At 40.9% G+C, this 22,046-nt stretch overlaps 1 protein-coding gene across 1 annotated transcript; it reads right to left on the reverse strand.

The window, feature by feature from the left end:
• Positions 1–666: 666 nt before the first annotated feature.
• LOC106930547 (period circadian protein homolog 2-like) lies at positions 667–21,299 on the reverse strand. The gene is made up of 22 exons (XM_015008163.2): positions 21,157–21,299; positions 16,549–17,086; positions 15,707–15,799; positions 15,330–15,484; positions 15,124–15,245; positions 14,250–14,451; positions 13,813–13,864; positions 12,673–12,815; positions 11,811–11,889; positions 11,583–11,689; positions 10,465–10,618; positions 10,264–10,372; positions 9,912–10,179; positions 7,377–7,536; positions 7,161–7,297; positions 6,864–7,070; positions 6,536–6,781; positions 4,684–5,723; positions 4,381–4,594; positions 3,934–4,165; positions 3,700–3,850; positions 667–2,965 (listed from the first exon to the last, which is right to left on the reverse strand). Exons 2-22 carry the CDS (start codon positions 16,977–16,979, stop codon positions 2,810–2,812), a joined length of 4,458 nt encoding a protein of 1,485 aa, XP_014863649.2. The 5' UTR covers positions 16,980–17,086; positions 21,157–21,299; the 3' UTR covers positions 667–2,809.
• Positions 21,300–22,046: the final 747 nt, after the last annotated feature.

Genomic DNA, 22,046 nt, shown 5'->3' on the forward strand with positions numbered 1-22,046 from the left:
TTTTGAGCTATGGAGCTAAATTCTAACAAAAAAAAAAAAAAAAAAAAAAGGTCTTTTAACGAGTAATTTGAAGAATAAACAATCTGAATTGCTGTGTTCTAAATAAAATAATTTTGTTTTCAAGTTACTGTGTGAAGCATAAGCATCAGCTTCTTGCTGGGTGTAGCAATGGCGTCACCCAATGCAGATGGAGGGCAGAAAGTAAATGTAGCCCATTTATTTCTGTTGATCCAGCATCAAAATGCCTAAAGTCTGTGTCCTGTACGGTTGTTCCAACCGTTCTAATAGAGAGAAAGATAAACGTAATTTTCGTGTTTCGAAGGTAGTTGGTTACAGGGTAGTATATTTAAAAAAAAAACTTACCGAGAAAAGTGGATCAACAATCTTGGTCCTACAAAGACTCTACATTAACGTACAACTCCAGCATGAATTTGGGTTTACAGGAGCTAAATAACTTATTTACCAGGAGATGCAAGTACATAGAAATAACATGAGTTAGTTCATTGTTAGCGATAGAATCACTATCATAGACTAATTACGTAAAATAGAACAACTCACTCATCTGTAGGTACCTAAACTGGTATTGATTTGGGACTCTCCTGCTTATATTTAGAAATGAGCTGAGCAATGACAACATGAAACTAAAAATAAAAAAAGTCACAACGGTTCCATTACTGTAGTTTTATTACAAGTTTTCAACATTCGAACTTTTCAGCTACAAAAATGCACAGAACTGTGCTCATTTAATATACGGCAAACTCTATAAACATCATTGTGTTCAGGTACCACATGTGTGCATTTACAGAGCAAAGGGAGCAGGGCCCCGACAATCAACCAGATACTGAACAGCTTCATTTCTCATGTTTCTTCTGATGTTCCTGCATTCTTCACAAACAGGTACATGTTGGAGGGCCCCTTTAGAAATAAACTGAACAGAAATAAATTAACAATAAAGAGACAGAGACAGTGTGGTTGCCATGGTTGCTAGTATTTTCTGTGCGTCAACTCTGGGAAAGAAGGATGGAGTCCAAACGCATGTTCAGAGACTCTTAACATGAATCACTCATCGCTCTGTTCTCCACATTCACACACATCCTATGATCTGCTTACAGTAACCTAGGATTTACTTAGAGGTAGGGTACGTCCCTGGTGATGCTCCAAAAGCTTTTACCTTCGTCGACACACACACACATAAAAAAAAACTCAAACGCGCACAAGGAAAATAGAAAAGTAGGATGATAAAAAAAAAAGAACAGAATAAGAAAATTAACTGAAGAAACATGAACAAAGCTATTGGTCCAAGTCTGTGTAACATTCACAGGCCCCCAGCTGTTCTGCATTGTAGCACCAAAGTTGTTCCCGGGTCCCATTACTGCTCCAGCTGCGTGGCTCACAGTTTCCTATGACTTCCTGTTAAATGATGGAGAGAGGAGCGGCTCCCGTGAGGGAAATGCGCCCCTCTGATTTGCTACGCTTGTTCATGTTTTCCCACCAGCTCAAAGTCAAACACTGATCTGAACTGCAGCTCTCAAAGAACTCAGTTAGCTAAATTGCAACATGCACACGCCAAATCACAATAGCATTAATTAGAATCAGTTTGGAGAAAGACAGCCGGGAGTTTTGAACTGAGATCGCTGTGCATAACGCCAAACCTCCCACCTCTTTGTTTTACAGTGTTGTAGTGATGCATCACTTAAACATGACGAAAAAAATTACTGAGGAATTTTCGCTGTAGGCTGAGAGTTTGCACAAATATAACTTTTAAAAAATGCACCTGTAAACTGACCCTCTTTCTTTAAAACCTTTATTTAAAAGCATCGTTTTTCAGATGCTGATTGTTTCTAATTGCAAACATATTTTTTGGCAGCTTTTCAAGCTGTGACAACTCTCGCTGAACGGAGTGAGCTTCAGCGTCAAAGTTAAACAATCCGTAGTGCTTACAATCATACTTAGAGTGTTAATATATTATCTCATAGTAGTATTAATTTGGCTGTAGCTTAAAATTTATTTTGGATCTACCACCTACCAAAAATAATAGTATTCTTTTAATAAATATCATCTCTGTATCAGATTGTCACCACTGAGGCGAGTTTCACTCAGCCCACCAATCGTCCTCTTGAGTCAAGTGCTAATACTGCTGTACACATTCATACTTCACACGCTCAGGTCCAAAGAATGTAGAAAAATCTTAATTTATTCATGACGCACAACTGTGAGACTCACAGCTCACAAAAACCAACGAAGGTCGACTGTTTCTCATAAATCCTGATGGGAAGGGGTCTGAAGGAAAGCACAAACAGGACGTGGAGCAGCACAGCATCATAACAGGAATGCTGTGGAGCTTCACAGGATTTTTGTTTTTTTAGTCACTTTTTTTTTGTTTTGTAAAAATAACATCTTTAAAAATTTTATATATTACTAAGCATCAGTTTCACCTGTATCAGAATAAATGCCCTGTGTTTGACAAAAGACAGGAAAATGTTTCAATAAAAAAATGAGACAGATTTTTTTTGTAGAGACTGTGTGTTTGTGTGTGTGAAACAGAAAAAATACTATAGGTAGGTCCCAGCTACAAAACTCTTATAAAGCTCTACTACCCCCCCATGTGGGGGGAATGAGGAACTGCCGTTGTGCACGGTCCAACATCCACACACACACACACACACACAACTGGCACACCTCTTTGAGAATAACAGTGGCCACACTGAGCTCTTCTTCTTGTTGTGTGTGTGTGTTTTAGGCACGTCCAGTGTGTGTATATGCCTAAAAAGGTCCATGAACCATAGTGGCCCCGCCCCTCGTTGGCCCCTCAGAAGCCAGGGTCCGGCTGAGGTTTGGGCTCCTCTGATTGGCTCTGGCCTCTCTCAGTGTCTCTGCCCAGATCCTCGCCCAGTTCGCCCATGTCCATGTCGGGTAGATCCTCCTCTATGGGTCCAGCAGCAGCGTCCTCACAGTACACACACTCCTAAAGACACACACACAAAAACACACACAATAATTGTACTGTTTCTGTCAGACAGGGCTGCAACTAACAATTATTTTAGTAATTGATTTTGATGATTAATCAGATTAGAAAATGGGACATTCTACAGATTTTTTTTTTATTTAACCACTTGAGCCTTTTTTACATGCAAATAAAAAAATTCAATTTCTGATTTTAATAAAGAAAAAAATGCCTTCCTCTAGTAAATCTGAACTGGGTGAATGTGAAACGACTCCACTTGAGAGGTATTGGCTAAAACAGACAAATGTGTTTTTATTTAAAATGCAGAATCGCTGTATTTTTGTACAGTTTTGGCTTTTTTATTGCTTTGAATGTGTTGGGGTTTTTTCCACCAAGTGGCATTTTTGTCAACAAGTAATCGATACTCCAGTAAACGATTAATTGATTACTACATGACTTGATGATTACTTCAATAATTAATTAATCATGGTTAATTGTTTCAGGCCTATTTTGCAGTGTTAAAAAAAAAAAAACTAAGGATCAACAAGGTAGAAAATTTACAACATTTAAGAAGGTTAACGACTCTTATTCAGCAAATGGCCTCTGGAGTTTTTTGAGTCTTATTGAAAGTGTATACTCCAGTTAACAATTAATCGATTACTAAATTAGTAGACAATTATTTCAATAATCGATTAATCATATTAATCATTTCTGCCCTCTGTCAGTAAAGGCAGATTGTAATGTGTGATCCTGACCTTCACATTGATAGCTGCGGGGAGGCCTCCTCTCCTCATCCAGGGATGCTCCTCCACCAGCTCCCGCCGCTGCTCTGAGGTGAAGTGAGGCTGACTCTTCTGCATCTGTCGCAGCCTCTCCTTGTCTTCTCTCAGAACCCTCTGAATGTCCCTGTTTTGGAAGCAGTTGTTGAAATAAAACCCAAGCAGAAGACATCAAAGATCATAACATTTTGATTTCCAACAGTAACCCACCTGGATGGCATTTGATATGTCATCATGACCTTGTCGTCAGCGTTGGCCATGAGCAACCAAAGAGGCTCCTGCAGAACGTATTTGATTAAATGTTCCCCTTCCCCCTGAGCGGACACTTTGGGCTGAGACTTGCTGCTCTCCGAGCCGCCTTCGCTCCTCATCTTGCCTTTTCCCTTCAGGTCGTGCTCCAGAGAGTCGATGCTGCCGAAGTACTTGCTGGTGTTGCTGCTTCCTACAAGTCGTGGGAAATCGACAAGGAGGGAAAATAAGTTTCACTTAGGGGTATTGGGTTAAAAAGAGCTCAATACTAATCCATGCCAGGTATTTAGAGTTGGTCTGTCATAAAAAACTCCAAACCAAAAATGTGGAACAGGTCAGAAGAGTTTTTCTAAGAACTGCATATATTTTTCTCATGAGCTTAAAGGACCTGGATGTTTCTCAGCTCACCTGTTCTGCTGCCAGACGCTCCACTAGCTGAGGTCCGACAGTCGTTGGATCCGGAGCCTGATGTCGAACCTGAACCCAGACCTGAGCCCATGGAACCTGAGGTGGCTGACCCGGTGCCGGAGTGAGCGTCCTCCTGCTCCTGTAACAGGATGTCCAGAAGGTCACAGGACGAGGAGTTGCCATCGCTGTGAGCCCCTCTGCCTCTGGGTTCCAGCTGAAATAAACGAAGGAAGATCAGTTAGGACACTTCTCAGTCTCAGGATGAAGTTCTCAGGGGGTCTCTGAGCTTTCTACGCTTCTCACCTGTTGGTGATTATCAGTCTTGGTTGCAGCTCCACCCTTGTCTCCTGTTGCCCCCGTCACAACTGCTGCCCCACTGCCTGGACCCCCAGCCTGGACTGTGGTGCTGTCCTGCCGCTCCAGTGAGCGCTGCCCCTCCTCCATGCTCAGCAGGTTGAGTTGCAGCGGGGAGCTGCAGCGCGACTCAAACAGGGGAGGGGAAGTGGTGGGCTCCCGGGCCGCCGAGGCGGGAGTGGAGGAGCGAGAAGCTGCCCCCTCTCTGGGCTCTGCTGTGAGAGTTTTGGGGGGCTCGGAGGCTATGGTGTAGGGGAAAGTCTGAGCTGGGTAGGGGGCTTGAGCCACAAAGGGTGTCTGCACTGGGAAAGACGGCTGGGCGGTGAAGGGCTGCTGGGTAGCGTAGGGGGCCTGCGCAGCTTGAAACAGGTGCTGGGGGGAAAAGGCAGTCTGCACTGGGAATGGCTGCTGGGGGGTGAAGGAGAGCTGGGTCTGCATTGGGTACGCCGCCGGTGGCGTCTGAAAGGCCTGCTGGGTAGAGTAAGTCGGTGGGGGCTGGCTCTGCTCTGTGAATAACGTTGGTCTGGGCGTGGCGCAGAGCTGGCTCATCTGATTCAACTGTCCCATATGGGGGAAAAGGTAGTTGGGCAGCACCAGAGCCACCACCGGTGTAACAATCGGAGGGGGGAACGGAGTGCTGGTGGGGGGGGCTTGGGCGTTCTGCCCCTCCCCAAAGGCAGAGGACTGAGACGCATCGGGGCGGGACCCCTGAGCTGGCGCAGCAGGCGTTGGCGGGTACAGCGGATATGCAGGCACCATGGTGGGGTAGGAGACGTTAAAAGCTGACTGGGATGCTTCAGACGGGGACCAAGACGTCTGGTTGAGACCCTGAAGAGGGGGCCGGGGTTTGCGATTGGACACGGCGCTGTCAGACGAGTCAGGATGCTTCATCCGCGGTTTCTTGGACTTCCTGTTGCGGTTGCATTTCTTGGTGGTCGTCTCTGGCCGGGTTGGGCCTTGTTTGGCAACTCCCTGTTGACCAGCTGAATCTGAGGAGACATGCAGAAGTAAGAAAGGTGGCAATGGGTTGCCATGCAATTATACCTACAGGATTCTTCACATTTGTCAAGGTGCAACCACAAAGTTTATTGGGATTACAAGTGGCACACCTTGTCAAAACCCTGCATTCAAAGTAAAATGTGAAAAGTAAATGGCCGGTACTTGTACAGTGCTTTATCAAGTCCATAAGATTCCAAAGGGCTTTGCACCACATAAGTCATTCACCCTTTCACACACACATTCACACACTGTTTGCGGTAAGGTACATTGTAGCAGAAGTGCCATCAGGCCCTCTAACCACCACGAGCAGGTATGGCGGGTAAAGTGTCTTGCCCAAGAGCACAACGACAGAGACGGGCGAAGCTGAGGTTTAAACCAGCAACCCACCAGCTTGAGTCATCATCTCCCCAAAAGTGCGCTGTTCATTTGAACTCAACCCCCTGAATGAATGCTTTGCTAGTTTGGTAAATGCACCAGTTGGAAGCTGGAAATTATCTGTGCTGTAAACAACCGTCTCCATGGCGAAGAGATGGCTGAAGGACATGGCTGTTGATGTTAATTCTATATTTGGAAGTATGACCAAAATGAACTGAACAGCTTTGTTCTCTTCTTCCGCTGTCATTACTAAAACTACAGGCAAACTCCAATTATAAAACGGTGCATGAAATCGACACCATTGCTCACAATGTTTTGGTCTACCACATAAAATCCCAACAAAAGACACAACAACGTGTGGTTGAATCTGGACATAATGCATAAAGGCTGCAGATTGAGTCTGAGTCTGATACTGAACATGAAGTACCTTCGGCGTTAGTCAGGCCTCTCTGGTTGTGCAAACATGAGGAACATTCCTTCTGGAAGCTCCTGGCATTGTGGAGCTCTCGGCAGCGGTTCAGGAAGGCCTGCTCCTCCTTCTGGGTGTGGGCTGCCAGGACCTCCTTCGTGAGCCCCAGCCTCTTGTAGGCCTCCTTCTCCTGGCTGGGTGGAGACACCATACTGACCGGCACAGCGGGGGGAGCTGGGCTCTCTGCAACATCTTCGATGATCTCTGTAACACACGTCAGATGCAGAATACCGTCAGACGAGTTGATTTTTGGCTTTGCGGTAGTTTTAAAAAGTTTGAAACTGACCAGACTCTGGTTGAGGCTTCTTGTCTCCCACATGAACGATGGTGCTGCTGTAGCTACACTGTGAGGTGATGGAGACAACACTTTCAGCCTTACTGGGCAGAGTGAGGGGCGCCAGAGTGCCCCCCACCACAGCAGCTGCCCCAGTTGGTGGCTTCTTAGGTGCTTTCATGTTTGACAAGCCTGGCTGGGTGTCGAGCATCAAAGGATCTGCAGGAGATCAGGAGGGATGAATACATTGAGACAGAGTAAAAGGTGGACTAAAACAGAGCGCTGCATGTTTACTAAAAGTCTTCAAACCTGGGTGTGTCCCCTGAGGCACTTGCATACCATCTTCCGACCCCCTCTTGTCGTCATCCGAGTTGGACGACGTGGTGTTGGATGAGAACTGGTACTTCCTTTTCACTGTGATGGGGACGTTACAACTCTCCAGATACCTACAGGAAGAATCAGCGATAGTTTAATCCACAGAGTTCAAAGGTCAGGTAGACAGCGCAGGGGTTCCTGGCCACACACCTAATGACGCTGTCGAGACAGCTGATCTGCTGGTAGGAGCACACAGTCTGGTCTTTGCAGATGAAGTCGTCCATGTTGGTTCCAGTGTTGTCTCTGACCTGTGAGGGGGGGGCGGAGTCCCGTACACGCACACCTGAACTCCTCTGGGCTGCAGACGACCCTGAACGAAGAGAACAGGATGTCAGAGACCACGCAAGGAGAGCGACATAGATTTGTGCTGCTTGTACTACTCCGATATGTAAACACATTGCAAAACACACAAATCTCACCCAGTAGTTTCCATCTAGTTTCCAGTGGAAATATCTTAATACACTTGAAATAAGACAAGGCTAACTTACAAGTAGCTTATCAGCAAGATAATATCTTATTTTCAGGTAATAATTCCTCAATATTGATAAAAAATAAAAAATAAAAAAAACAGTCCCACTGGCAGATTATTTTATTTATAACATGACAGTTTTTTCCATGTTTCGGTCTAATTCTAGACCCAGCTCCTTATATCTCAACCCTGTACTAGAAGAAGAAATCATAAACATTGTGAATAACTGTAAAAATAAGACTTCCACTGACTGTGATGATCTGGACATGAAAACTATTAAAATAGTAATTAAAGGAATCTCTAAACCACTAACTTATATTTGCAATTTATCATTTCAAACAGGATCATTTCCCAACAAAATGAAAATAGCTAAGGTCAAACCAATGTATAAAACTGGCAACAAACACCTCTTCACTAACTACAGGCCTGTCTCTCTTCTCCCACAATTTTCTAAAATCCTGGAAAAACTCTTTAAGAAAAGACTGGAACAATTCATAGAAAAACATTCGCTACTTATTAGCAGTCAATATGGATTCAGAGCAAACCGGTCAACATCGCTGGCTGTAACTGACTTAATAGAAGAAATAACCAACGCAACAGATAGTAAGAAACTGGCAGTAGGGATATTTATAGATCTAAAGAAAGCTTTTGATACAATAAATCATGAAATCTTACTTAAAAAATTAGAACGCTATGGAATTAGGGGAGTAGTTTCTGACTGGATGAGGAGTTATTTAAAGAGCCGGAAACAATTTGTGAAATTGGGAGATGTGGAATCTGATTGGCAGGAGACTGTCTGTGGAGTACCACAAGGATCAGTATTGGGACCAATTTTATTTAATCTTTATATAAATGATATCAGTAAAGTGTCCAATGTATTAAAATTTATCTTATTCGCTGATGACACAAATATTCTAGCCTCTGGCGACAATTTAGAGCATCTTCTCTCAACAGTCACTTCAGAGATTAGTAAGTTAAAGATATGGTTTGACCATAACAAATTATCCCTAAATTTGGACAAGACGAAAATCATGGTCTTTGGGAACTGTTATAAAAATACTGAAATCCAAGTTCAAATAGAGGACGTAACTCTACAAAGGGTTTTTGCTAATAAGTTCCTCGGTCTAATAATAGATGACAAAATCAGTTGGAAACCTCATATTAAACATTTACAGAGTAAACTCAGTAGAAGTATATCCATATTGGCTAGAGCTAGACATGTATTGAATGTTAAATCACTTCATATTCTATATAACTCTCTGATTTTACCATATCTATCATATTGCTGTGAAGTGTGGGGAGTTAATTACAAGAGCTCTTTACATCCGGTAACCGTCCTACAGAAACGAGCCATTAGAATCATCCATAATGTCGGTTATTATGAGCATACAAACCCGCTCTTCATAAAATCCAGAATTCTCAAATTTGACGAGCTTGTAGAATTTAAAATGGCTCAGTTTATGTTCAAAGTATCTAAAAAGTTGTTACCTGAGCACATACAGAGCACGTTTTCTGAAAGAGAAGGGGGGTATAACTTAAGGGGTCACTCAAACTTCAAGATCCGCAATTTTAGAACAACAAGAAAAAGCTTCTGTATTTCAATTAAAGGTGTAAAGTTATGGAACAAGTTACATGAAGATTTAAAACAAAGCAATAGTTTAACACAATTCAAAAGAAAGTACAAAGAGGTAATTTTCAATAGATACACATATGGGTGACAGAAAGCAATAAGGTGTGTATTGCAGATAACTTGGTGTAAGGGTTTAGAAAGACAAACCAGCATAAAATGGGAAAATGTATAGGTAAATATTAGTAACTGTTACTTCTGACTGCCACTTTGATTTTGATTTTTTTAATGACAGTAGGACTCTAAAGTTTCAAGTGTTTAGGGGGTAGGAGTTTATAAGTTCTCACTTCTTCCTACCCCATTTTGAGCATGATATGTTAACTGAAACAAAAAAATCTGTATTTTCTCTTCTTTCTTATGCACTCCTTGTTACTGTGCACTATTTTATTTTTATATTTGTATCATGTTCGAATAAAATTTCATTTCATTTCAAGTCAAATAATCTGCCAGTTGAACTGATACTATTTTATTTCAAGTGTATTAAGACATTTGCACCCAAACTTCAATTTACGTTAAAATTTAAGGAGGTTAAAAATCATTAATCGTATCAGCAAAGTGGTTTTGGATTCAGACCTGAAACTGAACTTACCGTCGCCGGTCTTCCTCTGCTCGGTTTTGGGCTGCCACACCGACGAGGAGCGCATGCAGACCTGAGAGTCCTGATTCTTCAGCATGTGGACTCCCTTACAAATTTCCTGGAAGGTCCTGGACGGTTTGGTCTTACTCGTCTCCTCCGCCGTGTTCCCTACTGGGATGTTCCCGTTGCTTTCGCTGGATGAGCTGATGCTCACCTGTTGCTCGTGGGAACCGTTGCTGCCGTAGCTGCCATAGCCGCTGGAGCCCACGTTGTGGACCGGCTGCAAAGAAGCAGACCGTTAAAAGAAGGGAAAAGGTTTCCCATTCGCGCATAGAGTTAACGTGAAAGTGTGTGTTTGACGTACTTGGAGCAGCAGTCTGTGGATCTGCTCGCTAATTTCCTGGATGTCTGAATCCATCATTTTCCCTCCATGGAAAGCTGGTGCTGCGAAAACATCTTCGTTTACTGGCCCCCTGAAGACCGCAGACATGTCAGGTTATCTACCTCTTGCATATGGATTATTAAATAATTTCCACATTTAAAACAACAGGAGGGAGGTACTCACATGCGCACTTTGTGCCTCCCGATGACAAAAGACACCTTGCGGCTCCAGGGGTTCACAAAGCTGGACCAGCTGGTGTCGATGGTGATATACTCGCCGTTTCTCGCACAGAAACGGATCGAGGAATGATCGAACGGCTGTCCGGCGCACTGCAGAACTGCAACACAGTGATTAAATGCAACATGATGAGTTCTCTAACTTACTGGATTCAATCTTTGTAGCTACATGCAAAACCTACAACATACAACCACAATCTTCAATTCAGACGAAAACGGTGCATAATTGATGTTTGAATATTGTTTTTACATGTAGCAATCTAAAACATTATTAAGAATATCTTTTCATTTATCTACTTTGATCCATTCTCCTTTGCAAAACATCTCAGTCCTGGATTTTTTTTATTGAAACTGAACCTCAAACTGAACTCTTTTTTGTTTTTTTTTCTAGAGATTTTTTTTCCTACATACATATTTCATCCATCAAATTTGGCCCAAAGACCTATTGCACTCATTCGGTATTCAACTGTTTCAGGAATCCCTGATCATTCATGTAACTTCCTTTAAAAAATTACTTTTGGGGATGTCTCTGCTGCTGCAACATGTTTTATCTTGAGGTGGTATTTTAAACTTGAATAACTTCAACGATAGCCTAACTCCTTTTTGCTAAACTTTTATCAATAGTCTTTAGTCCAGTTTCCAATAAGATTGTTTTTGAAGGAAAAATTAACCCGCGGATGGCCAAGAGAAACATCGTTTGAAGATGTTGCTTGTGGCGTACCAGAGGTATGCAACATAGGTTTCTATATAATCTTTTTTTTTAAAAGTGATTAATTGAGATAAAATTTTTAACACAAAAATATCTGTGTAATCAGTTAATCAAAATTAATGCATTAAAGTCCCGGGTCTGGTTTTTATTTGTCAAATATTTGAGTACTTTGTGTCATCTTTATGACACAATCTTGCCTGAGTTTGTCATGTAAATACACCAAAGTTCTGTGGTTGCACCAGGTCAAAATGTGAAAAAAAGTTTGAAGGTGTATGGAAATATGGAAAACTAAACTAATTAGAACATAGTCAGCATAATCTCACTTTCAGAAATTCAAAAAAAAAGTGCTTCCTTACTTTTGCGATGCACAGCCAGCATTAAAGGCCGGTCACTCGGGTGCATGTTGAGCAGAATGGGCGTCCCGATCAGGTCTTGGGGGAGGTATCCCAGCAGAGGCACCGCCCTGCTCAGCAAACAAAAAACAGCTGTTTAACAGTACAGCCCTAAAAACTTCATAAAATAATAATAATAATAATAATAATAAAAGCATGCAAGGCCCTTCATAACCTTGTTCTTTCACCCACCTCTCATCGACATCCTGGAACACACAGTTAGGAGTGTGTGTGGTGGTAAAAATCCGTTTATCTGGAGGAATCCTGGGAGCTACACAAAAAGGAAAACAGCAACAATTGGTTAGGAATCAAAATAAAAGTATTGCCACCAAAAACAAACAAACAAGGAAAAGAGGTCACACATTCAAATATGTCGTTGGATCGCCTTTATCTCTGATTACGGAACGCATTTGCTGTGGCGTTGATCCAATAAGCTTCTGCAATGTCACAAGATGTTGCATTACTTTTTTTTCTTTTTTTTTACCAAGATCTTGCATTGACGATGGTAGAGTTAGACCACCGTGCAAAGTCGTCTCCAGCAAATCGTAAAGATTCTCAATGGGATTAAGGTCTGCACTCTGCGGTGACCAATCCATATGTGAAAATGATGCCTCATGCTCCCTGAACCACTCTTTCACAACTCTATCCTGATGAATCCAGGCACTGTCATCTTTGGAATATGGCCGTGCCATCAGGGAAGAAAAAAAATCCACTGATGGAATAACCTGTTCATTCAGTATATTCAGGTAGTCAACTGACCTCATTCTTTGAGCACATATTGTTGCTGAACCTCCACCTGACCAACTGCAGCAACCACAGATCATAGCAACTGGCCACTTTTTTTTGATGAGGCAGATTAGACAGTGTAGTCTACGGCTTAAAGTTACTCGATCTAATCATCGCAAGAGATCTGGGGTTTAAGTCATTTAATATCTCATATGAACTGGTTTTCAGGGCATGACATAAGGCTTGCCATCTGTTCAATATAATTAAACACAAAACTGAGCAACACGTAATATTTAGTCAGCGGGACTGATAGGACCTCAGTTCTCACCTTCATATCCAGAGTGCACCCTCTCAGCCAGCAGGAGGCAGCAGAACTGCTCTTCAGACAGCTCAGCATCTTGAACCTTCATGAGGTACGGAGTCATCCGGAAAGGATAGTACTGCAGATCCCCCTCACGCTCCTTCCCACCACTGTAACATCAACACATGGTTGGAATCAAGGCTTTTATTGGCCATTTTTTGAGTCAAGACATTAAATGAACACATTTTTAAAATGTACATTACTTTAGCATTTATTCTGATGATTAATCGGATTAAAGAAAATTGGCAAATCATGCAGATTTTTCATTCAGCCATTTATTCCTGCTAATAAAATATTAAAAATACAAGAAAACGCAAATAAACAAGTTGTCAATTTTTGTTTTTAAACAAGAAAATACACATTTTATTGCCTAAAATGCAATAACAGTATTCTTTTATTGTACACTTGATTGCTTGTAGCAAAGTATGCATCTGCAGCTAAAAAATACTTCTAACATCAACCTGTGAAAAGCTCAGCAATTTCTGCTTTATGTAACATCAATATAACACAGAGCTGATCTTTGGATTAGTTTTTGAGATTTGGTAACTGGATGGTTAATTTATTTTACTTTTTTTTTTTTTACAGAATTTGAACCAGGTGAAGATGAAATGGCCACTTTCTGGGTAGAACATATTTACAGACAGAGAAGGTTAAATGCAAAATGTATGTATTTTTGTAGTTTTGGCTTAATTACAGATCTTAGCGTGTTGTTGTCTAAGTGAATGGCCTTTTCCTGAGTCTGCATACTCCAGTTAATGATTATTTGATAACTAAATTAGTTGATGATCATTTCAATTGATTAATTGATTAATCACAATAAATTGTTTCAGCCCAAAACTAAAGAGGCTTATTACAAGTTCACCCAAATTACATATTTGAAGTTGAATTAATGCATCTACAATGGATTCCTTTCCCAGTTTTCAATTGTAACGCATAAAATCTCACTTTTATACCCTAATCAATAACAGAAGCGGCCACTAGGTGGGGATATAAATTAAAAGTCTTTCAAATAACTTGCTGCCCTCCCCCGCCTCCAGTTGAGATGACTCAAGGTTTGTTTTGAGCAGGAAACTATGGATCAAAGCAGCTGTAATCTTTGTCACTCACCTGATGCGGCAGAAGAAGGATTTCTCCTGCATGCACTCTGTGGGAGACGACTCTGAAAAGACAAAGAGTCAAGAAAACATTTTATTTGACTGCTTCCAGTCTGTTGAGCATTAAAATTCCAAACTGAGAGAGTATTTTACTTCAAGTTGAAGCTTCTGACTTCCCCGGTGTGTGTATTAAGAATCTAGACGATTATATGACAGATGCATGTGCTGGGAAATATGTAAATGCCTTGACTAATTATTTACACGCAATGTGTTCCATCGGCATGTGTGTGTGGGCGTTTGAGGCTTGTGAAAGAACTAGATTCATTCCTCACAGCCTGGCCAGGTGGGTTGTGTTTCATGTGGACCTGCAACGTGCGTCTTGCTGGCGTTGGAAATGTATGATCTAAGTACGCAGTGCAAGTAAGTACTAAAGCCTCCTTCCTTCGTTACCTGCGCCGGTGCACATGCTCCACGAGGGCAGGCGGTACGGCGTGGTGAAGCTGTAGAACACGCTGACGTCCTGAGGCGTCAGGAACTCCACAAACTTGGCGTTGTTGAAAACTTCCCGCTTGCAGTTCAGTATGGAGGCGGCCTGGTCAGAGATGTAAACAATCTTCCCGGTGATGAGAGACACCGCTACGGCAAAAATGTCCTGGAGGGGGGGAACAGAAGCATTAAGCTGTAGCCAAATAAATAAACTTATGAAATTATTATTTCAAAGTGTCAATAATTGGAAATAAATACAGAAATAATTTATTAAATATAGAATTGTTTCTATGGCTCTTAACTAAATGTTTTGATTTTATTTTAAAAACCAGATATGAATATTTAATGGTTTAATAAATTATGTCACGCTGAAGAAACATCACGGATTAATTTAAACTGTCAACTTCATCCATCAAACTCAGTGGGCGGGATCAGGGCAGACCCTGACGTCTGATTGGCTGCTTCAAACAGCAAGTCAAGACAACTTCTTCCACATTTGCTGCGACTCTGAGGTCAGTAACAGTAACAGTAATTTTTTATCCAATTAACTGTCAGAATAATTAATACAATATTAAAATAAAGGCTAGTTGCAGCTCTAAAAACTTGTGCCATGGAAATTATGCAGTTTCTTAAAGGAAATAGTTTAAAGGTGCAACACAGATATTTTAAATAAGGAGTTTAGATGTCTTTCCAGCAAAACTTTCTAAAAATGCTTCTGTAGTCAGGACTGATCAGTGCTACAGCTGTGATCTACTTTGATCTGTTTTCTGTTTCAGAATCCCAAGCTAACGTTTAGGACCCACTGGCTTGATGTGATGGGAACAGCAGTCATACTTACTGTGTTTTTCAGGGTGTATTCTGAAGTGATGGTGTTAATTTCTTCAATGGTGTATGAAGACACGTCGAAGCCAGGAGGCTGACTGTCATTAATCATCAGCATCTGGTAGTATTCCTCATTAGCTGTGAAATCGAAACATATTTAAATATTAATGATGAAATGCTCATTGGAAAAAAAAAAAAAAGGCTGATGTGACTGAGCCTTACCTTTCACCTGTTTGATACACCGCAAAGCATATTTGAGCGTGTTCACAGTGTTGGATTTGCCCTTACTCCTCTTTTCTGGAGGCAGGTGCATCTTGAGCTCCTTGAGAGTCTTGAAGAGCTCCTTCTGAGTCTTGGCTTTGGCCGACTGTTCGCTGCTGCATGACGTGACAGAGAAAGATGCGCAGGTGTCAGAAATGACAAGGTCTCACCAGAAATGTCATTAAGACGAGGCAGAATGAGATGGGGAGCTGCCTGGAACGGCTGAAAACACGTGGACAAGCCTCATGCCGGGCTTCCTAGAACAGCGCATCGAGAAAAATCCACACAGGTAGCTAAATCCTGCATGAAGTACCGTGCTGACGGAGCCCCGTACTGACCTGCAGCCGCTGGTTGAAGGGTTGTCCTGCTCAGAGCTCATCAGGCTGAAGGCGTTGGAGCTGCTCGGGGGTGAAGGACTGTGAGAGTTGGAGCTGTAACCAAATACAACAGCACGTTATTCAAGGAAACCTTGAAATGCTCTTAGAAACTTCAACATGGACCCAGCTGGGATAAGCAATTGACTAGTTAATCGCATGAAAAATGTAAATGAGTTTGATAGTTTTCATTCTGACGATTTATAATTTTTAAAGGGCAATTTTGTTTACAGAGACATTGTCATACATTTTATTTCATTGGTTTGGACTGTGTTCTTTAATTTCTATTTTATTTATTGTTTTTGGTTATTGTGTTTGGATGTTTAAAATATCTTCCAGTTCCAGTGATTTTTCTTTACAAAAACAAAGTTTATTGATCTGAGAGAGATATACTTGCATTATTATGCCATTATCAATATATTACCTGAAAATGGTCTCAAAACAACAGTATTAATGTTTATCAGAATAATTACTGAGACAATTTATCATCCAGCAAATTAAAACTGGTTTTGGAAAGGATATGTATGTAATGTACAAAAATAACCTGAAAATTCTTGCAGAGGAACAAATTTGAACCAGATTTATTTGACTCATCTGAACTGATGAACTTCTTAAAGGGATTTAACTATCTTGTTCAAACAAACTGAACAATAAAATATGTCGTAATTCCATTTGCTGTCTTTCTCGCTTTAGATTTTTGATTCAGTCAGGAGTGCAGACCCTGCAGAATCTCCAACGGACCTCACTTCTGTGACCTGGTCGGTCTCGGCCCCCGTGGTGATTCACTGCATCTAATGAGGCCTCACCTCTTGTTGCTCCCCGACGACTCCATCAGAGCAGAATCCTTCCCGTTGCCATTCGAACTGCCCACTGACCCGTTGCCGTGGGACTCATTGCCGTGCGATTCGTTGCCGTGGGATTCTGTCCCGCTGCCGCTCGAGCCGCTGCCGCCCATCTCTACGTCCTCGTGGCGAGGCGTGCGCTGACGCTTCCTGTTGTCGTGCGGGGAGCCGAGAGACGCTGGGTGCTCATGGCTGCTGTCGCTGCCCTCGGACGCCAGCCCCAGCTCGGATCCTAGTTCCACCCGGTCCTGCCGGCCGCAACCGTCGCTGTAGCTGCTGGCCATGCGGTGGAGTTTGCTCATAGAGCCACGCCGGGGGCGTTGGTCTTGGCGGTTCTGTTCGCAGCCGTCCAGAGTGGAGAACCGATAGAGCTTTGGGTTGCTGTCCTCAGACATGAACTGGCAGGAAATGCAAGACTAGGTTACTTTCCACATGGCGATACCATGAGGTGCATGGCATTGGGATGGAAATAGAGTTGATGTCTCAGCAGCTGAGGTGCAATCTGAGGGAGGAGGGAAAAAGAAAAGAAAAGATGAAATTACTCATCCAAACCCTGAACAACGAAGTATGTTTCTATTGATAGCAAATCAATAGTAAGGGGGAGCAGTCCTATAAAGAGAAGCAATCAATAGGGATCAACTCCAACCATCCATCAAATCTACAGCAGGTTCCCTTTGATCTGAGCAGACAGGCTTTACTCCCAGCATCGCTAAAAGAGCAAACAGTGAATAAAACATTCCCTCCAGAATGTTGTGATGTTTTTTTTTCTCACTGTTGTGCCTTAAAATGTCCTTTTTCAAAATGTTGCGTTAACATTTTTTGTTAAGCTTTATTTTTGTCATGACATTGTCTGACAAAATGTTGGAGTTATTCACATAATCTTCCCAAAAAAAGACAGGATTTTAACAGTTAATATTTAAAGTGCATACAACATTTTCCAAGTACCTTCATTCATTCAAGTCGTTCAAGTCAACATGAACTGTACACACAATACAAGAACATACTCCACACCTCTAAATGGGTTTTGGAAAAAATTTACAAAAAGAAGGAAAAAAAAGGAGGGAAACATCACATGCATTTTATCTGGCAGGTTCAGGTTTCAATAAGGATTGTGAAACGGGAAGTTAAATTAGAATTGGGTAAAGAGGATTGGTCAAAATTCAGCCAAGTTGCAGTGATAGGTTAGAAAAGAAAGTAATGCAGAAAAAGTTAATGTGATTTGTCAGATTTATGGGAAAGTTGCAAGAATTCGAGAAAATTGCAAGTCTGCACAAAATCTGATTGTTGAATGAATCTGCATAAATAGTCACGACACAGAGAGAGATTGATAAAAGGACAACAGTGTAAAGTTCACTTCATTTCCCACACAAAAAGGCAGCCGTCAGGTCGATATTTAACCTTTCCCAGAGGACCGAAGCCCCTCACCACTGTGATCTGCTCAAAACATTAAAGGTTAGTCCACTGGGATGAAAATAACACTCTGAAAACACGACCGAGCACTCACACCCTTTCAAGGGAAACCAAGATTTATAAAATAATTTCTGGTATCTTCATCCAACCAGTAGTTTAATCAGACTGCATGAGGCGTAAACACAGCACTACCCCTCCTAGAGAAATAACCCAAGAAACCAAATTAAAATTACATTTCATAACTGCTTAGTCCATATTTCTGTCCTCAAAATTAATACAATAAATGTTATAGAAAAAATGATTACAACTGTAGTTATCAGTATTTTGCATTATATCAGAGCCAGCTTCATTATGTCTTGCTTTTCTGTCCTGCTGCTTAAAACTGTAGCATCACAATCTGTTTCTGGCAACTAATAACACAAATATTTAATATGTCACAAAACATGTACATACCAGCTTGAATACTGGGAAATGCTTTCATTTTTTTCAAATTGATCAAGTTGTGCAGACGCTGCCAGCTAAGCCAAGTATGAACAACCTGACATTCATCATTCAATTAGCTAAAAATCAAACAGGGAAACTTTCACTGCATAATTGCTCCACATCATTCACAGCTACTTTTTCTTAATCATAATATTTAAATAAGCCACTTCCTGCAAAAGTCTCAGTCAGATATCTGTTCTCTGAAATAACAAGGATAAAAACAACAGCAATACATTTCAGCCTCCTTCTTTTCTTCCCACATCTTCCTCTGCGAAAAAGACCAGGAGCTATTTATGTCCGTTCAGGACCGATCAACCCTGACGGCAGGTACTGAAGCCAAATCCAAACCATTTCACTGTTCTCCTGCTGGCCTGGATCAGGTTGCAGCTATTTATGTAAGCGCGTACATTCAGCAGCTTGTCTACTCTGCGCACTTTACATAAGCCAATTTTATGCAACTTCTGCTTTTAGAATACGTTTTTTATGTGTTGGAGGCATTAAAAAAAACTAACAAGTTTTATAGCTAGCTCTCACGCTCACTCTTGTTCTTTAAAGATTACCGGCTGATAAGTGTTACAGAGTGAAAACGGCGGAGATGTTCGGACGGATTTCCTATTGGCTGCTGCACACGGCCAATCAGAGAGCAAGGAGTCTTGACATTAGTAGTTATGACATCAGCAAATTAGGCCACAACAATAAGGTAGTAGCTAAAAAGCACACCAGCAACTCTTTATATTGTGAATTTAAGAAGAAATGTAATGTTTTAACAGATTTAATAGATCTGGGTTATGTCTGTAGAGACATATATATATATCAGAGTCACTAAGATGATTTGCTGTATCCACAAAAGTACTGATCCAAAAAGTAATAAGTCCAGAAATTATTTAAAAAATATATCTTAACATCATATAAAAAGCAATTTTACTGGATAAACAGCAGATATGCAATGAAAGTAACTTATTTCTCCAATTAAATATCTCTACAATTGTGGATTCCATTGATTAAAAAATATCTATCTAAATCCTTCATAATGACATAGTAGCACACTCGCTTATAGTTCAAAATCTAGGAATGTAGTCAACCACAAACCTTAAATAGCATAAGCAAATGGGATAACTACATTTTCAACAGCCTCAAAACTTTTAGATGTAAGATCTGAACTCACCAGAAAGACTGTAATCCATTAATATCACAAGAAACCCCAGCAGGCAAAAATAAGCAAAATGCCTCTTTAAAGAAAAATGTCTTTAAAGTCCTTTCAGATGCATTTCAAGAAATACAAAGACATAACTCTCCAAGCAGCAAGTAAAGTAAAGTAAATGACACAATGAAAGTGACGCGCCTCTTCTTTCATCAAAGCCCAGTTTCAGAGTGAGCGCTGATCCAGCCAAGCACACTAGCACAGATCTCAGGCATTATACAACTTGGCTCCAGTCACATGGATTGTGCTATAGCTCAACACAAAGGTGGAAGCCCTGTTTCATAAAACCACATGTTTTCCTTTTCTTTTTCTCAGAACTCATTGTTAAGGCGTGCATTCTTGCACATCATTTTAAACATAAATGACAAGAATTTAATTATCTGAGCCACACAGAATTTTTAATGGAATTTATTACATATCCACCTGAAGCTGGAAAAGGAAACAAAGACATTCCTATTATTGTTAATTTTCTTGTTTCTTCACTGGAATATTAATAAAAGTGGATTAAGTGTAGAATTAGATTAGATTTTTTTCATATTAAGTCTCAGATATATCAAAAAACATTTGCTGATGTTTGATGAGTTCTGTAACACAGCTGAGATGATTAGTATTTGTCCTAAATGATAAACGCTCAGTGGTAATGTTAATACCACATTTATATCATGATTAAAATTTAGCTCAAGATTTGTTGGTTTTGTAGGAGTGAGATGGCATTAATATCCAGATCATGTTTAATATCATCAATACTTGAATCTAATCTTCAGGAAATGCTTAGCTGGGGTTTTTTTATGTTATTTTATCAACAGGCCTTTGTGATTACCCTAAACTGGATTAAAATAAAACTCTGGTAAATGTATCCATCTTTAAATATGGACAATCTGAGGATATGATGTGTACATTTACAAAATAAAGTGAAAAAACATCAGATTACAATTACTGCACGTATACACTTTCTATTTTATAAGTCAAATATAGCACTCCCATTGTCTCAACAAGTGAAAATGAGGTACTGATTAACACCAATTACACGTCGAATATAGATCTAATATAATGATCAATACATAGATATAAATGTTCGATGTAAGAAAATAAGGCTAAAATGCGTTTTTATTAGATATTTGCAGCCCTCCCTTCCGTAGCTCCCAATGACCTGCTATTCACAATCCACACACACGTTGACCTGCAATCCAGTGCACGGTACACTGACACAGTTATGTAAAAGTAGGGTTATCGTTAAAAGCAAGCCTCAGATAAAGCACTTTTTGGCATCGGACGTGTTAATCGACTAAAACTTGCTTGCTTCTTGCTATGTGAGACAGAATACGAAATTAAGTCATTTTTAGTGAATAAAAGAACAAAAAGTAGAGCAGTCGCGAATTTCGCGCATGCGCAGATACGTGTTTTGTTATGCAACTTATTTTTTGAGCTCAAATCTTAAACCTAGCTTAAACTAAGAGGTGAAACAAAGGAGAACCAACCTGTGCTGTTGATGTGAAAATTTCTTTTCCTCTCGTGTCCAAGGACAAAAAATAGAAAAAAACATAGGTTTAAGGCCACCAGTATTCCTCAATGGGAAAGCAGCTTCACACTGACTGACTGACACGGTAGCGGTCGGTTCCTCCCCGGCTTTCTAAGACAGCAGCCCACCAGCCAATCAGAGAGCGAGACTCGCGACCTCAATTCAGGGCTCCTCCTTTAGGCTGACTCGATTGGTCATCGGCTTTGGGTTTCCATGGAGAGCATTACGGAACAGCGATAGCGGCAGCTCATTGGTCCAGATCTCTGTCCGTCGTTTTATATAAACAAGGCGGCTTTTGCACGTGGAATCTCATGTTGTGTGTGTCGCAGCGCGTAGGAGCGAGGCAGTTACGACTGCAAGGAATTGTTGGGTTTAAAACAACATATCAAATGTTGCAATTACATAAATGTAAAATGTGTCAGTTGGAAAGAACTGGGAAAAACAAAACAGACAAAATCTGCAAATAGTGTATGAAACAAAATGACTTCATTAAACTGTATGTTAATTCTAGTTTAGTTGAATAGTAGAATTGTTAATCAGTTTTAATGCCGGTGGGTATTGTCTTACCGACCACTTCTAATCGTTTGCTGCCTCACATCTGACATTGCAGAGGTTCAAACAGGATGATCAGATGGGGGCACTGTTAATTTTGGTATGCCAAAGAATGGACACAAACCAAAATTAATGGTGTTAATGCAATCAAATATAATTTTATGACTGCAATCAATAATATCTATCCACATGTTTGATGTGGAGTCATAATCTGTCACAAAACTGGAATTAGAAGCATAATCAATGGGAATATAGTTTATCACAAAAAAGTTTCCAGATGTACATGTGAGATGTAGG

Source organism: Poecilia mexicana, unplaced genomic scaffold (genome assembly GCF_051168715.1).
Source record: "Poecilia mexicana isolate PSO_F unplaced genomic scaffold, ASM5116871v1 scaffold_13, whole genome shotgun sequence".
Taxonomy (NCBI): Eukaryota; Metazoa; Chordata; class Actinopteri; order Cyprinodontiformes; family Poeciliidae; genus Poecilia; species Poecilia mexicana.

Bases quoted from the DNA above. Each gene is read 5' to 3' on its own strand.
- LOC106930547 (XM_015008163.2), bottom strand. From the start codon at position 16,979: ATGTCTGAGGACAGCAACCCAAAGCTCTATCGGTTCTCCACTCTGGAC. The intron at 14,452-15,123 runs GTAAGTATGACT...CCCCCCCTCCAG, and splicing joins AATACACCCTGAAAAACACA to GACATTTTTGCCGTAGCGGT. The intron at 11,690-11,810 runs GTGGGTGAAAGA...TTTGCTGAGCAG, and splicing joins TTCCAGGATGTCGATGAGAG to GGCGGTGCCTCTGCTGGGAT.